The 14,977-nt window shown below is 41.1% G+C and overlaps 1 protein-coding gene across 2 annotated transcripts in view; it reads right to left on the bottom strand.

Annotated features, from left to right (window-relative positions):
- Window positions 1–14,246, bottom strand: part of dtx1 (deltex 1, E3 ubiquitin ligase) — a 48,884-nt gene extending 34,638 nt beyond the window's left edge. Inside the window, exons 1-2 of one of the 2 annotated variants that reach the window (XM_075468537.1) lie at window positions 13,764–14,246; window positions 12,676–13,292 (exon numbers count right to left, since the gene is read on the bottom strand). In XM_075468537.1, coding sequence (XP_075324652.1) covers window positions 12,676–12,934 — 259 coding nt within the window. In that variant the 5' untranslated portion in view covers window positions 12,935–13,292; window positions 13,764–14,246. The remainder of the gene's footprint in view (window positions 1–12,675; window positions 13,293–13,763) is intronic. The other variant, XM_075468536.1, reaches the window with a different exon arrangement.
- Between the last annotated feature and the right edge of the window lie 731 nt (window positions 14,247–14,977).

Raw genomic sequence — 14,977 nt, 5'->3', positions numbered from 1 at the left:
TGAATAGTGATTTGCTTTCCCTTAAGCATTGCCATCTCTTTATAGCCGAAAGTGATGAAAGAACAAAATTGGAGGTGAAGCCAATGGTTTGGAAGCAGGGTAAGAAGGAGGGAGAAACAAATGAAGGAATAAAGAAAGGAAGAATGAGAGGAAACAATGAACAAGGGAGGAAAAAGGAAGAAAGGTGTCCAGTAGAAAGGAGAGAGTAAGGAAAGGAATGAGAGAATATGGGAGGAAGGAGAACTGAGCAGGATGATACGGAGATGGAAAAAAGCCACAAAATGGGGAAGAGGGAGAAAAATAAAAACGCTACAGTATGAAATCAGTAGGAGGGTGGGAGTAGATACAAGACATGTGATGAGTGGAAGTATATTTGTCAAAGAATAAAAAAAAGATGATGTCTCACTTCTGCTTGAGCTTAGAAAGCGACCACTGCAGTAAAACTTGTCCAACTAATAGTTTTGCTGCCAGCAAGACAAAGTGGTCAAGAAAAGTGGCTTAACTCCCTCTGCAACCATCCTCATGCTCAGCCCATCAGACTCTCCAAACTCTCCCACACCATGGCCCAGGGAGCTGGCCACTTACCATGGACTTATGCAGAGTTTGCACTTACTGGGGTAACACAAAAAGACACAGAGGATCAAAAAACCTTGAGAAAATTAAGTTACAGTCCTGTCTACCTGCCAGTTTCTGCACTGCAGCAGCAGACCCTGAAACAACCTTCTGACAACGTGATATGACCGTCCTCAGCTGAAGAGCCTCAGCTCTCTGACTCACTTTGTATGAGTACAGTTTACATTCATGTAAGTGTGTATTGGGGAATGAGCGAACTCAAAAAGTGCTACGATGAATAGCTGAGTGTGGCTGAATTCATGGCATGCATTTGTGTGTTTCAACAAACCACTGCTTCCATTTCACACCACTTCGAATGCATCATGTCCAGCAGGAATCTCGTTAGTGTGTCAGTGCCGTGCCGGCCTGTCGCTGAAGCAAGTGAACAGGAGGCACAGCTCCAGGCACCTTTTATAATACACGTACAAAAAACCTGCAGTCTTGGCTTCACTTGGTATAGTCTGACCCATCCACAAAACAGGGTCAGGGCTATGGGACATGAGATTTCTCATTAGCAGGGTGGTCACATGAACAGCTAAATGATGCTATATGAAATTTTCAGACAGCAGATCTGACAAAATTTACAGGCACAATTTAAAACAGAGACAGTTTCAATACTGTGCAGTTTTTCCACTGCATTTCTCTCTAAGATATAAGATCAACTCATGTTCTGGGAATTTTATCTGCTTGCATCCTGTACATTACCTTTCAGAGGCTTTTTATTTGGCCAACTTCCTGTGAGGAATTCTTCTGCCTGAGTTCCACCAGATTTTTCATCTCAATATCAGTTTAACATGAGCCCAGTGATACCAAAGATTACTGGAAAACAAAGATTCACAATCATGAGGTATCTATTTAGTAAAAGTCTAATGCTATGTTTGTGGCTCATTCATTTAAAAAAAATTCCCAATGTTTTTAAAATGGATTTTACAGAAGGCTTTCCAGATGTTTCTGTGTAACAAAATAATCTGATGTGTCAGCTTAGAAAATATGCAGTGCATATAAATACACACATACAAGGAAAGACTAAAGAAAACATCAATAAAAGGGCACCACCTTCGAAGAGGGAGTAATAGAATTATTCTGAAACAGTCTCACAGCACTACTTGGTAGTTCTCACTTGAATTGACTTCAGTTTTACAAACGAAAATATCCAACAACGATGAGCTACTATTTATTTTATCGTATTCTTATTACATCCATATTTAATGTATTTAAATATATTTATTTATGGACTGAATATGTGGACATGAATGTTTACTAAAATCCCTGAAGGCTGACTTAAATTTCATCAGCAATATATAAGCTGATTTCCTACGAAATAATTAGATACGAGTCCAGTTAGGTGTTTTGATGACATATTTTCATTATGTAACAATTTCATTTGGTTTGTTATTCCCGTTCAAAAAAAGTTTGTCTTTCTTTCAATTATAAATTCTTTGGAAGATAAAATGTTGTACCACTGACAAAGAAATAACTAAACCAATATTCAATGTTTTCAAGTTTTGGCATTTTCTTGTTCTGGAGCGTTCAAGTGTGTGTTAACACAACGCCAAGGAGGAAAGACATCAGCAACGATCTTATAGAAGCAAATGTTGCTGCCCATCAATCTGGGGAGGGTTATAAGGCCATTTCCAAACTATTTGAAGTCCATCATTATACAAAGACAAAGATTATTCTGAAGTGGGAAAACATTCAAGACAGATGACAATCTTCCCAGGAGTGGACGTCACTGCAAGTCCACCCCAAAAATACTAAAGAGCTACATCTTAGGCTACTGGCTACAGTTTCCATGTTAAACATTAAAGTTCATAACTGTAGGATAAGAAAAAGATTGAAGAAGTATGGTATGTAATTATGTAAGTGAGGGTTGCCAAAAAAAGCCTCTTCTCTCTAAAAAAAGAACATTGCAGCACGGCTTCGGTTTGTAAAGCTACATCTGAAAAACCACAAGTCTTCTGGAACAATGTCCTTTGGACAGAAAGTAGAGATGTTTGGTCATATTGCAGAGCACCATGTTTGGTGAAAACCAAACGCAGCACATCGGCACAAAAACTTCATACAAACTGTCAAGCACGGTGGTGGCTTGTTTTTTGGTCATGCAACAGGACAATGATCCAAACTACTGCAGCAAATCTACAACAGAATGACTGAAAAAGACAAGAATCAAAAAGTGCTGCAATGGTCCAGTCCAAGTCCAGACATCAACCTGACTGAAATGCTGTGAAAGGGACCTAAAGAAAGTGTATTATCAATTAACTGAAGCCATGTTGTAAGTAAGAGAGGGGAAAAAACATTCTTCCCCACTGATGTTAGGTACTGATAACATCATAAAGGAAGTGAGAGATGAGGTGTACTTAGTTTTTCCACACACTACTTCTGCATTGTGGCAGAGTTTGTGATGAATGAATAATGGCGTGGTGTAATATGCTATGTGTTGCTGCTGTGAGGTTGTATTGACTTCATTTCAGACCTGGTCAGAACCTGCTCATTTTGATTATGCACCGATACACAAAAAAACTTTTCTACTCTCTTTTTCACATGACTGAAGCAGAAGACAGTGACACAAACTTACAATCCCCACACCCCATCACGCTTAGGTATTCATCTGAGACAACAGAACATTTCATGTGAGGCGTTCCACCGCTACGACAGACTGTGCATCAGTGAAATCCTTTAGCCGGCCCAGCAGAAACTTAATTGATGGCTGTACAACATCACAGGAGACTGTGAGGAATAGGTCACATGCTCACCTCTGGATGATTTCTGCCGCACTGCACATGTAACAGTAACTGCTACATTGCTGGATAAAGAATTGGTACCACAATTTTGCGGTTGGGACACTGAACTGAGCTAACATTAAGTGTATAAAATCACATTCTAAGATGAGGAATAAGAGCTTTCTGTGAACACCACTCCATCCCTTATTGTGTGGTCAGCGTTTAGACGTCACAGATTTCTGACTCACTTCCTCTTGCATATAACCACCTACAGGTTTTTACAGCTAGCTTACTCAACACTCATTTTACTTGAAATATGTTCTGTGGGTCTTAAAAGAGTTTTTCAACAAGAATAATATTTGGTTGGAACATTAATTTCTGACAAAAGATCGAGAAAGAAAACAAAAAAAAACAGCGTGGAATCTTCAACTTGCGTCTGACTCATCGAGATGAACAGCATGCAGCAAATGAGTTTGCTGAGTTTTGCTGAGTTTGCTTTTATAACCCACTTCATGGCTGTCAGACGCAGTCAGGTCTTATCAGAGGAAACGTCTGGCTACATTAACACAAACTGCCACTGTGCCAGACAGTGGTCAGCTCTGATCAGCAGTAAACTGGACATGGTGTAAGAGTGTTGAGAGGGTATCAAAATGTTTTATCCCCTGTACAGTGTGATGGATTTACCAAACACAACTTCACCTTAAGTATGCTCTACTTTCTGAGGTTTTTTTTTTTATCATTAGGCCCAGACCATTTTCCTTGTGGAATCACAAGTGTAATCACATTTCTGCTGTGTTCAGACCTAAAACTTAATGAAGAGACATGCATATTTTTTTCCATTATTAATTGCTCATCTTAAAAGCTCAATTATGTTTTACTCAACCTGTGTTATGGTGAAGACTTTCCCTCATTTTTTGAATGTTGAGTCTATTAGGTGAAAAAAAAAAGGAGGAGAGGGGATTATCAGGGAACCAGTTCGTGCTTGTTGTGGCTAAATGTCAAGGCTGAATAAAGTTAAGGTCATGTGCAAAGATAGCTGTTGGACGATTAAAAGCTGAAAGCCTGAATGCAGGTCTAGTGGACTTCAAAGCCTGTCGTGGTGACATGGTGGTACACCAACTTTGGAGGGTCAAAGCATGTAGAGCTACTCATTTCACATAATCCACTTTTCCAGAGGTCATCAGTTCTGCTGGGGTGGCTAAGGAAGAAAAGGAAGCTGCTGAATTATAAATGAAGCCTAAGAAAACGGTGCCTTAAAGATAGGTTTCTTTTTGTAGCACTGATATCATGATAAAAGGTTGTTTTCAGTTCAGTATCACTTCAAGAACAAGACTAAAGGACCTCAGGGCTCTAGAAGCTGGAAGAAACATGCATTATTCATATGGAAGTATAAGATATAAATCATTTCTAAACATATGAGGGTCAATGCAAATTGAATTTAAGTTGCACTCATATTGGTGGGGTGGAACTGCAGGAAATCTAGCTCAAAGGTCTGAAGCTCCAAAGCTCCCGGAGGAAGTCAACTTAGTTAATTTGGAATTTCAATAAAACACAAGACACATTTATCTAAGATTTTATGGCTTAAGGGGGTGTTTCTGAAGTATTTAATCACTGATCCCTTATGGATTTACATGTGAAACTGATCCAGAGCTTTTCAATTCTCAAGTTATAAGTGCAAGTATTGAACCAATTTGTAGAACTTGAATTTCTGAAAAGCAGACAGCAAGGTTTTGATATTCTGCAACTGCATTTCTTTTTGTCAGAATCTGAAGGACAAGTAAGACGTTAGCTTAAAGCATTACATCCACTGCAATGAGATCAGAATTCTTTTGTTTCTGACACATTTTCATATTGAAGTAGTTGCTTCTAATACCCGTCTTGTCTTTCAGTTAAAGCCGTTGTCTGTAGAAACTGTTTCTGCAAAGGACAAAACAGAGTTGAAACAATCTGCATTCAGCTTGGATGAACTAGTGATATAAATCCCGAATAAAATCCCAAATAAGTGATGGAATTTGAGCAGCTCTTCTAAGTAGCAAAAGTGGATGCAGTGTTGCCAGGAGCACTTGGCAAATTTCCTCACCTCCCAGGCTACTGCAGGATGCTCCTCCTGCCGAACAGTCACAGGATTTGGCCTCGCACCAAGAGCCATGATATAGAAGTACTTACAGGTGACACAGAGAAAGCAGCAGAGGAGGGTGAGAGTACCTCACATTGATATTCTTCTAGGCGCCCGGGCAGCAAACAATCAGAATAAGTGACATTTCTTGTATGGCCCGGGCTCGTCCCATGCCTTGTCGCAGTAATTCCTTTTCATCACCCCAAACAGCCTGTGACTTCGATGCAAGAAGTCCGCACAAAAGCTACCGCAGACCGCCATGAGGATTAGGACTCTTTGTAGATAGTCAGAAAATAGTAAAAACTTTCTTACAACTTCCTACAGCAATGGGAGGTATCCATATACCAACTCTGCCATTAATATTCCACAGCCATAATAGTAGCTCTGTGTACAACCCCCTTACAAAAATGATTAGAACCACTTGGAGGGTATTCATCATACACAAAAGACTTACCACATATGTTACCTAAAACAGCCTATTTCAATTAACAGCTGAACATTCTGGCTTTTTAAAATATATATATAAAAAAAAAAAAACATTTAAAAAAAATGATTTTCTTTTTTTATCTTCAATAGAGGAAAGATTTATGGCGCCACTCAATCAGAGGAAAAAGATGAACCCAAAAAAATGATTCATAAATAAAACAGCTGGCATTCTTTGAGGCATGGACAGGTGAAAAACAATATTCGTCATTAATCAGTCCCCATTTCTTGTATAGCAGCTGATAGATCAGCGTTGAGGATGAAGTCTTGTTGTGGACCTTTTTTTCCACCCAATTTCCACCATCAATTTCTTACTCAGATTGAAATGTCATAGAGTTGATATGCCTAACTGCTCTTTGGTCTGTGGCATTATGCATATTCATCCTGAAAAGTGACTTCATCCATTATGACCAAACTTATTTTGTTTTGATTGATAGAATAAGAAAAGTGTCCAATTTTTAAGTGTAATATAGAAGTAATGACTGTTATGACTGACCCTGCTCCTTTACCTGACATCAACCCCATATCACAAGTGATTTTATTCAGGCAGTCATCTTTATACGTTTAACTGGACGTGCAAATAAAACGTTCCAGCATCTTCTCCTATCACTAAATAACACTTTTATCTGAACATCCAGAGTCCATGACTGCTTCTCTTTAGCCCACTGTAACTTCGTTATCTTCTGTTTAGGAGTTTTTCTGAATGTAAATCCCATTTCTTTGATACCTTCATTTCCTTCTGACAGTTTGGCCAAAAACACAGACTCTTGTTTTTTCGGCCCATTTTTTTCTTTTGTTGTGCATTTTCTATTTCCAAGGCTCACTGCAGTGTGTTTTCTGTCCTCATGCTTTAATATCGTTCATGGTCGCCTTGTATGTTTCCTTTTAACAACCTTCTCATTTTGTTTAGCCTCACTCCATATTTTAGACACAGTCGATTGGTTACAACAGATCTCTTTAGTCACACTGTGCCGAATTACCTCTTGAAGGTGTTTCATAACCCTTTTCATTGTTTCCTCTGAAGCTTTTGAATAAAACTGTTTTGGTTCATATCTCTGATTATTTTTTTCTACAAAATATGTGATCCCATATTTTTTTTGCTATCAGTTAAGGCTGGACTTGGCCATAGCCATGCTTTGGAGCAAATGCTAACATTACAGTGTTAATAAGGTAGCATAAAAAATCAAGCATACCCATATTTGGCAGATGGAAAAGTTTATGAGGCTAACTAACCTTTCAATATATAGACACTCATCTTATTTCGACTTTAGTGATTGGCTTATCTTCACCATGAGTGAGGTTTTTGTAAAATGAGTGAATATGTAAGGACCCAGAAAAAAATTCTGCGTTTCTACTTTCACCACTGCTGATCAAAGTGGTTCTTAGTTTGGCTCACTGCAACCGCTGGCAGCTCGAGCAGAATCAGTGCAGCTCTAGCTTCAGTCAAAAGAGGGTTGCAGTAAATGTTACACCATAAGCTCCTGTAGATCAAAGACCCTGCATTTGTTACAGCAGGGACACTGACCCTTTTTCAATATGACAGCTAGCTCATTTTTGGTTGGTACACCGAAGAGTAAGTATGCCATAAAGCTAAGTTAAATCATTATTTGACACAACAAATGGATCAACATTCCCTTCATTTATCACACACTACAAACGCTATTCTGATGTGAGTCATAGCAACATTTTTAGAAAATTGAGTTATATGAGAATGAGGATACTTTAAGACCTTGGTCCAACGTAAGACAAGAGATCAGTCAATAAATATGGGCAGGAGATGGAGTTTACTCATACAACACTGAGAGGAGGCCTCATTCCTCTCTGGCAGCAGCTGAATGATTGGCCGAGGGAAACTCGCTCTGATCCGACTGACCTCCCAGAAAGGCCTGATAAGAAAGTGCCGCAGAGAGCGGCTTTAATGCAGTTTCCTTGATGAAAAAGTAAGATATCCACTTTAAAAGTTAAAAGTGGTGACTTTCTGGATTAGAAGTTGAAACTAGATGTGAAGAGACGATTCTGCTAGCAAAGCCACAGGCTGCCAGCAGCTGCTCAGCCTGCTCATCAATGTAATGCAATAAAGACGTGGAGTCAACAGACCAAAGCACCGTGATCTAGAGACCAGGTCGCTCTTACACTGTACAACAGCCTAAATGATGCTTTATAATACAAACAATTTTTTTATTGTATAGACATTCTTGTCCATTTGAAGTTCTCATATTTTGAAGACTATCATGTTCACACGGAAATGTATACAATAATAAATATGCCTTTAATAATTATGGTTAGAGATATTTAAAGTGCTTCACAGTTTCATGAATATGATCATTTTATTGCATTATGAATTTCTTTCAATTTAAAGAGACCATCTTGTGCATTGTATCCATGTTTTAATGCTGGTTAGACTTTTGACTCCCGGACTTTATGGCAGGAAACAGCTTCTGTTTATTATACAGTATTCTATAAGCAGAACGTTTAGTCATATAGTTGAGCACAAATATGGGCAGATTATTCTGCAATTAAAGTAAGCACACCTTGAGGTCCTGGCTGGGAAAACCTCACAGCAACAACCCTAACACTTTTTCCAGTGATTTATTCCCTCCCTCCAATCTGTCGCTTTCCATCAGGAAAACGCTCCACTTCTCCCTCTGTTCCTCTTCACTCCTCACCTCAGCGAGCTCCTCCCTCCCTCTCCACAGTGCAACTCCATTCCCTTTCCTGCCGACTTCCAGGTGGAATTCAGCCAGCTCGTTGGGGCTATAATGGACCCCTGAGCACAGTGACATCTTAGCCGAGTAGAAAATTTGATGGTGCTAAAGACCTTTGCTGACTAAATACGCTAATTACAACAAGATTAAAGAGAAAAACTTTTGATCATGTGTCATGTCTCTTTATCTGTACTTCACATGATTGAGGATGTGGTCCGAATGTGATGATTACATTGCAGAGAGACGCATCCTTATACTTTATGATCCTTCTTTAGGTCCTCAATTTATGTAATCAAACAACAGTACCGCAGAGTTCAGACCAAAATAAACCTCTGCTTATAAAGATACCTGATGCTAAAATCACAGAGCAACTGATGGATGCACCGGGACATTTTCCAAAATAATCGGAAAACGGTCCCATCTAACTACAACTGGTTTGGTCTTGTTTTCTATTTCGAGTTGTTTCTTCATACGTTTTTACACTTTGGGTAAACTTTTAAGTCTTTCATTTTGCGTCCTTCTGGCGCAGGTGGGATTTCACAGTGAGGCTGACACATACAGTACCTGACCTTTCGCAAACACATAGCAGGAATCCTTTTAGCAGCTTCCTCCCACAGACCACCGAAACAGTTCCCCCACACACTCAGTCTACACGAAGCAACATGAAAGAAAAAGCAAATGCACAAACGTCTTTGAGAAACTAAAGCATTACATGTGCAATGCAAGTTTACAGGCAGCACTAAAATCACAACTGCAGCGACTGTTGTTTCTCAGCTCAACCCATAAGGCGCGACAAGATCTTTGTCTTCGGGTGTTAGAGACCATAAATAGAGAGGGTATTTAGCTGAGGGGAATAGGCCAGAGGACTGAAGTTTCTCATGCATCTGGAACCAAAACAAACAAAGCCCCAACTCCTGGCAACACAGCAGCCAGGAGCTGCTGATAGGGGTTATCTCTGCGGTCACACATGGGCCGTCTCACAACAATGAGCTCCGTGCAACAGTAATGGCCTTTGCAACGCCACAAACACATTCAGCAGAGATGCACAAAATAACCACTCATACATCCTGTTCACACAGTCTGTTTGATAAAGCTGGAAGTAACATCTAAATTTTTTTCACTGCTTGTGTTTGAGTTCCATGTGGCAAGTTAAAAACTTTATGACCGATTTCAACTAGCAAGGTAACCTACTGTGTGTTTAGAATTAAAATAATAAGGAATTTAATTCAGTTTGACAACAATGGACGGACACATTTATGAGGGTTGCGGCTGCTGTCTGATGACTAGTTTTTGCTAATGTCTCTCAGTAAAATGTAGCTGTGCCAACACAATGCAGACAAATGCAGATGTGCTGGTCTCACTTCTCCATCAAAAGGGAAAATATTGAAGATGTAGGTGCTTAAAAGCCAGGCGGCTGAATCAATACCAACAGTGTAACATCCATCAGACAGGGCAAACGTGCTGGTATATGACAGAAGTGGTAGATAAGCCCATGTGTTTTGTTAAGGGACTGGCTGTAGTGAAAGGGGATCCATCCACAGCAGTGTTTAGAGGTTCAAATGTGCATCTGGGGAGAAGAACAGATCAATTTTTATTGGCCAGGAGCCAAACATCTCCGTGCATTCAGCTAGATATTAACTCACACACTGGCTCTACCGCAGGATTTCACCACAAACTAGTGTATGTCACAAGCAGCTGTACGAAGACTAAATTTCTCCACTGTGTTTTTCGATGGCAATTGAACACAGATGTGTTTAGGTTTCTGCCCAAAGAGAGGGGCCCTGCTGGATCGTCTGTGGTGCCGGTGTTGTCGTCATGATTCCCTGATTACAGGGAACACAATATAAACTATAGCTCCCATCTCATTAGTCGGAGCAACGCTGCCTGGGTTGCCACCCACAGGAGATCCTCCCAAACCCACAGGAGAACATGGTGCCCCTACACAGCCTGCAGGGGCGGGACACAAACACCGCAGTTGGATGAGAGCACCAACACACACTCACAAGCTGGTGAACTCACATTCATCTACAGACACAACGACGGCGTCTACACATAGTGCACGATGGGCGGCATCTCCCTGTACAGCTCTTGCTAAAAACGGCCTCAGAGGACGAGATTACTGGCTCTGCAACAAAGTGGGGTTTCCCCATAGGGACACTCCATAAGCCTGGAACAGAGCAAGTGGCTGTGGGTGACCTGCATGACTACTAATATAGCTCACACCAATGTGAAACAGATGCAAACAGCAATGCAACAACCTTACAAAAGCGAGGAAGGAAGCCAACACGGGAGCTTCAATCAATCAATGCCGATGACCTGGCTGAGGTTTGTGTGTGTTTGGGACAGGAGATGAGAGTGCAGAGGATGAGCAAAGAGGAGGGAGAGGAGGCAGCAGGGATCAGATATATGCTGTCAGTCAGACCCCACTGTGACAGGTTTATCCCAGCCAAGGGCAAAGGCAACACACTGAACAGCACAGCGAGGAGTGATAAACGTCAGGCCGAGCTCCTGTGCTGTGGTAATGGCTGACAAACTGTGCAGTGGCTCATCTCATAGCCAGTCAACCCCAGACACATGTACTGCTCCGCATTGTGCTCTGCTTTGAGAGGAAAACAACAACAAGAGGAGCAGAGACTGAGCAAGGCAGGCATCAATCTTACATCTACCAAATGTAGCCATTACAAAAAGTTGTTTTAAATTCAGTATACATTCTTCAAATGAGGCTCCAAGCCTTTTACAAAATCACTGATTTTTCAAAGTATCATTTTACAGCAAAGTGCACATTTTTGACCCAGTGTTCCTCTGTACAGAATTTATGGCCAGAGGCATTTGTAGAAAAACAGGACAGACTTATACTGCCAATGCTCTGCAGTTCTAGAAACATTTAATGTGCATGCAAATTAACCATTGCAAATGAATGAAAGGTGACATAGTGCAGGTTCATGCACCCTGAGGTCAACCTCTGTATATCCCATGTGAATCCCCCCATACCAGGTTACGCTGTTATATAACATCTAGAAACACAGTAAAAGCCCATGAAAGGTTTTATTTCTTGTGTTTCAATTCATCGATGAAACATTGTTTTACTTCACATATGACCTTTCCACTTTAACAATCTAACAAAGATGTCTCAACCAGCAGCAACGATATTTATGACTGATTCTAACAACACAGTGATGTGGAAATTAATCTAAAGAAGATTGAAATTTCTGGTCTTAACAGATATTTCAATTTCTCCAATATATGTGCTTTGAACGCCGGTACAGCAGGAAGGTGAATTCCCACAAACACAGAGAATGTGTTGAGCCTTCGTGAAGAACAATGAAAACATCTGGTCATACTTAAAAAGCGAGCAGTCATCAAAGACAATTCCTGTAAACCAAACGGAGGCTGTGCCGAGAGGGAATTTATGGGTAAGAGCATTTACAGTTATCATATTCACAGTCGGCCAGAAGAAATCGATCCTTCAGTCAAGATAATGCTGGTCTCAAGGTGTCTCACAGATCCGACATTAAACTGAAAAAAAAAAAAAAACTTTAAAACTATCCAAATGTTTAACAAACTGATATATTGTAGCAGAAACAGTAGCTGTGTCCACACATGGAATCACAAGTGTAACATCATCCTTCCGTTTAAGTCACAGCACCTAAAATTGATATAGTACATGTTGACCTTTGCCAAGGTCACGGCATGAGGATGCTTGGACGTGACAATATCACAACTACACTTTAGTCACCTGGATGCTGTGTGTTCTGTTTGCTATAGCGCCTCCAAACTCTACCTGTGGCTCATTTAAATGCGCCCAGGACTCTCCTTTATTCCTTTGAAAGCTATATAGGATTTGTAGCAACCACAAGCTGGTTCTGCTGTAAACAGTCCCAGAGATATAATATACATCTGCAGTCTGGACAGTCAAAGATAATTCACAGATACATTTCAGACATGAGGTCTGAGGTTCCACCTTTGTCATCTGTACTTTGCTTGTTTTCAAAGGCTGACTCATCTGTACCCACAAACAGGGAGTCCTCACACGTCTTACCTGTGTCTTGTCGAAACTGGTGCATGGACTGCAGGTCAATGATGTAAGGAGACAGCTGGGCATCCACCTGCCCAAGAACTACACTTCCCCGGGCATCTCCCTTCAGTACATTCTCGATATGGTGGCACACCGCCGCACTGTATGGCCTCCAGCGCCCGTGTTCATTCAGCCACTCCCAGACCACCACTCTGGCCAGGTTCTGAGGGGGGTACCCCAATCCATTCATGGGCACCAGCAACCCTGATCCCGGACGAGCCATCTCATTTGTGGTGTCTGCGCCTGAGTTGCTGGCTACGTCCCGTGCTAGAACACCACTGCGACTCTGTCAGTCAACTGACCCACTGGAACATTTCCATCAGCCCCCAAACAGAAATAGCTTGAATCAGCAATTAGTGTGGCAATCCTCAATTATCTCATGCTGCTTTTCAGGAAAACAGCTCCGCCGCCGCTGTCATCGTCTGCAGGTAGTTTCTGACTTTGGTCACTTTGATCAGCCGAAAGGCAGCCTCTATGCTTGTGTGTCTTGTCTTGTGTTTGAGGTGGCAGATGTTGTTGATGATGATGAAAGGAACTGCAGCTGTATGAGTCTCAGTCCTACACAGCAAACCATGGCAGATCTGCAGCAGGTAGACAGGAGGCAAGAAGCACAGATACACTGGTAAACAAATGCTGGGATTTATCTCATGGGTAATTTCAGGTAATTCCAGAGGAGATGGCACAAATCTAACCTGTTCTATGCTGCAGTACCAGTGGTGGTAGTGGTCAGTAATCTTGGCTTTTCTGATAACTTAAAATCTAAGAAAACTGTATGAGCCTTTGAACTATATAAAAAAAATTATAAGTAAAAAAATAAACTGCTACCATATGTGTGAAGTAAGTGTGTGCGAACACAGCTACGTTATGCTTCAATCTAATCAGATAGATGATCATTCCGATATCTTACAGAGATCTGTTCAGATGCAGAAAATGCCATACAAGCTGTTGTTGTTGTTTTTTTTAGCAACTCTTAAAAATAATTTGTATGAAGGTTCATTTTGATTCATTTGAGAGGCATGCACAACATGCTTGAATTGCTATTAAATACAGACCTGTAGATAGCAGTTGTGGTGCCACACATCCGTCAGGTAGACGCTGCATCTTTCAGGCTTTGGCCGAAAATCAGATTGCCAAATGAATGGGGGGGGGGACGAGGTTCGAATCTCAACACGCACTTGCCTTTTCACGTCTGTGGCGTGTACGTTTTCTTCTCCCTTAAAATGAAATCTTCCTTCAAACACCGAAGATCTACCATTCACTACAATGACCAATACGTCGTTTTATTCCCGTGAATCCGCTCCCAACTCCACCAGCTTGTTGGTCCGCTGTGTTAAGTGAATGCATGCCCCAGTTGCGCGGTTTGCAGTGTGTGGGCTGCAGAGGAAAGCCGCTCCGCTGCGGACGCGCATTTCTCTCTTTACGGCTGAGAACCAGACGGTCACATTGTACGCACCAAATCCTTGCAGTCGGAGAATGAATTTCCAGGCACACCTGTATGCACAGCCATAAAATTCAGCCAATATCTCAATTTGAGGGGGGGGGGGACGTAGCAGCTTCCGGTGTCAGGTTTCAAAATAAAGCCCAAATGAGATGAGATGAGTGAAGCATGGATAAATCGAACACAAACAAGAGCAGAGACATTTTATGACCAACATCACTGACATAATAACCTCATTCACACAAATCTACAGAAAACCGTCCTCTCTCTTTCTTTTGGTGGAAAAGGGTTTCAGGAAGGCATCAAACGTCATTTTGGCACTGAAACTGTGAAAGCAGACCGCTGCTGAACAAGATGGTAAACCTGTGTACGAGGGTCAGCTGCACACAGACATCCTTTAATGAGAGCCTGCAGAGCTTTGCTGGGGTCCTTCACACTGATAAACAACTGTGAGCACGCATGCCACAGATATTTAGAGGCGGTTGTGATAGTCACCGTCCTGTTTTCAGCATATCAATAAAATGATTTGTAAAGGAGAATGTAAAACGCTTGTGTAGGTTAGCATTACATGATGCCATTAGGGCTCAGTGGAGCAATACTATGTCTCTTTTTTACTCTAAATTATTAGTTTGGCAGGGGAATTTTATTATCCATTATTCTATCCTCTTAATTGCTGGTCTCAAGCACATATTGATTTGTAGAACCCAGTCACTGCCAAGAACTGTTATGAAATTATTCTTCGCTGTGATGATACTTTTTCATTGATCTGATTATATTAAAGTAAGCAGAAAGGTAACATGTTTTAATGACACACTTTAACAGATGATT

Source organism: Odontesthes bonariensis, chromosome 6, assembly GCF_027942865.1.
Source record: "Odontesthes bonariensis isolate fOdoBon6 chromosome 6, fOdoBon6.hap1, whole genome shotgun sequence".
NCBI lineage: Eukaryota > Metazoa > Chordata > Actinopteri > Atheriniformes > Atherinopsidae > Odontesthes > Odontesthes bonariensis.
Note: the sequence above shows the minus strand (reverse complement) of the source record. Positions and strands in the feature narration are given on the sequence as shown.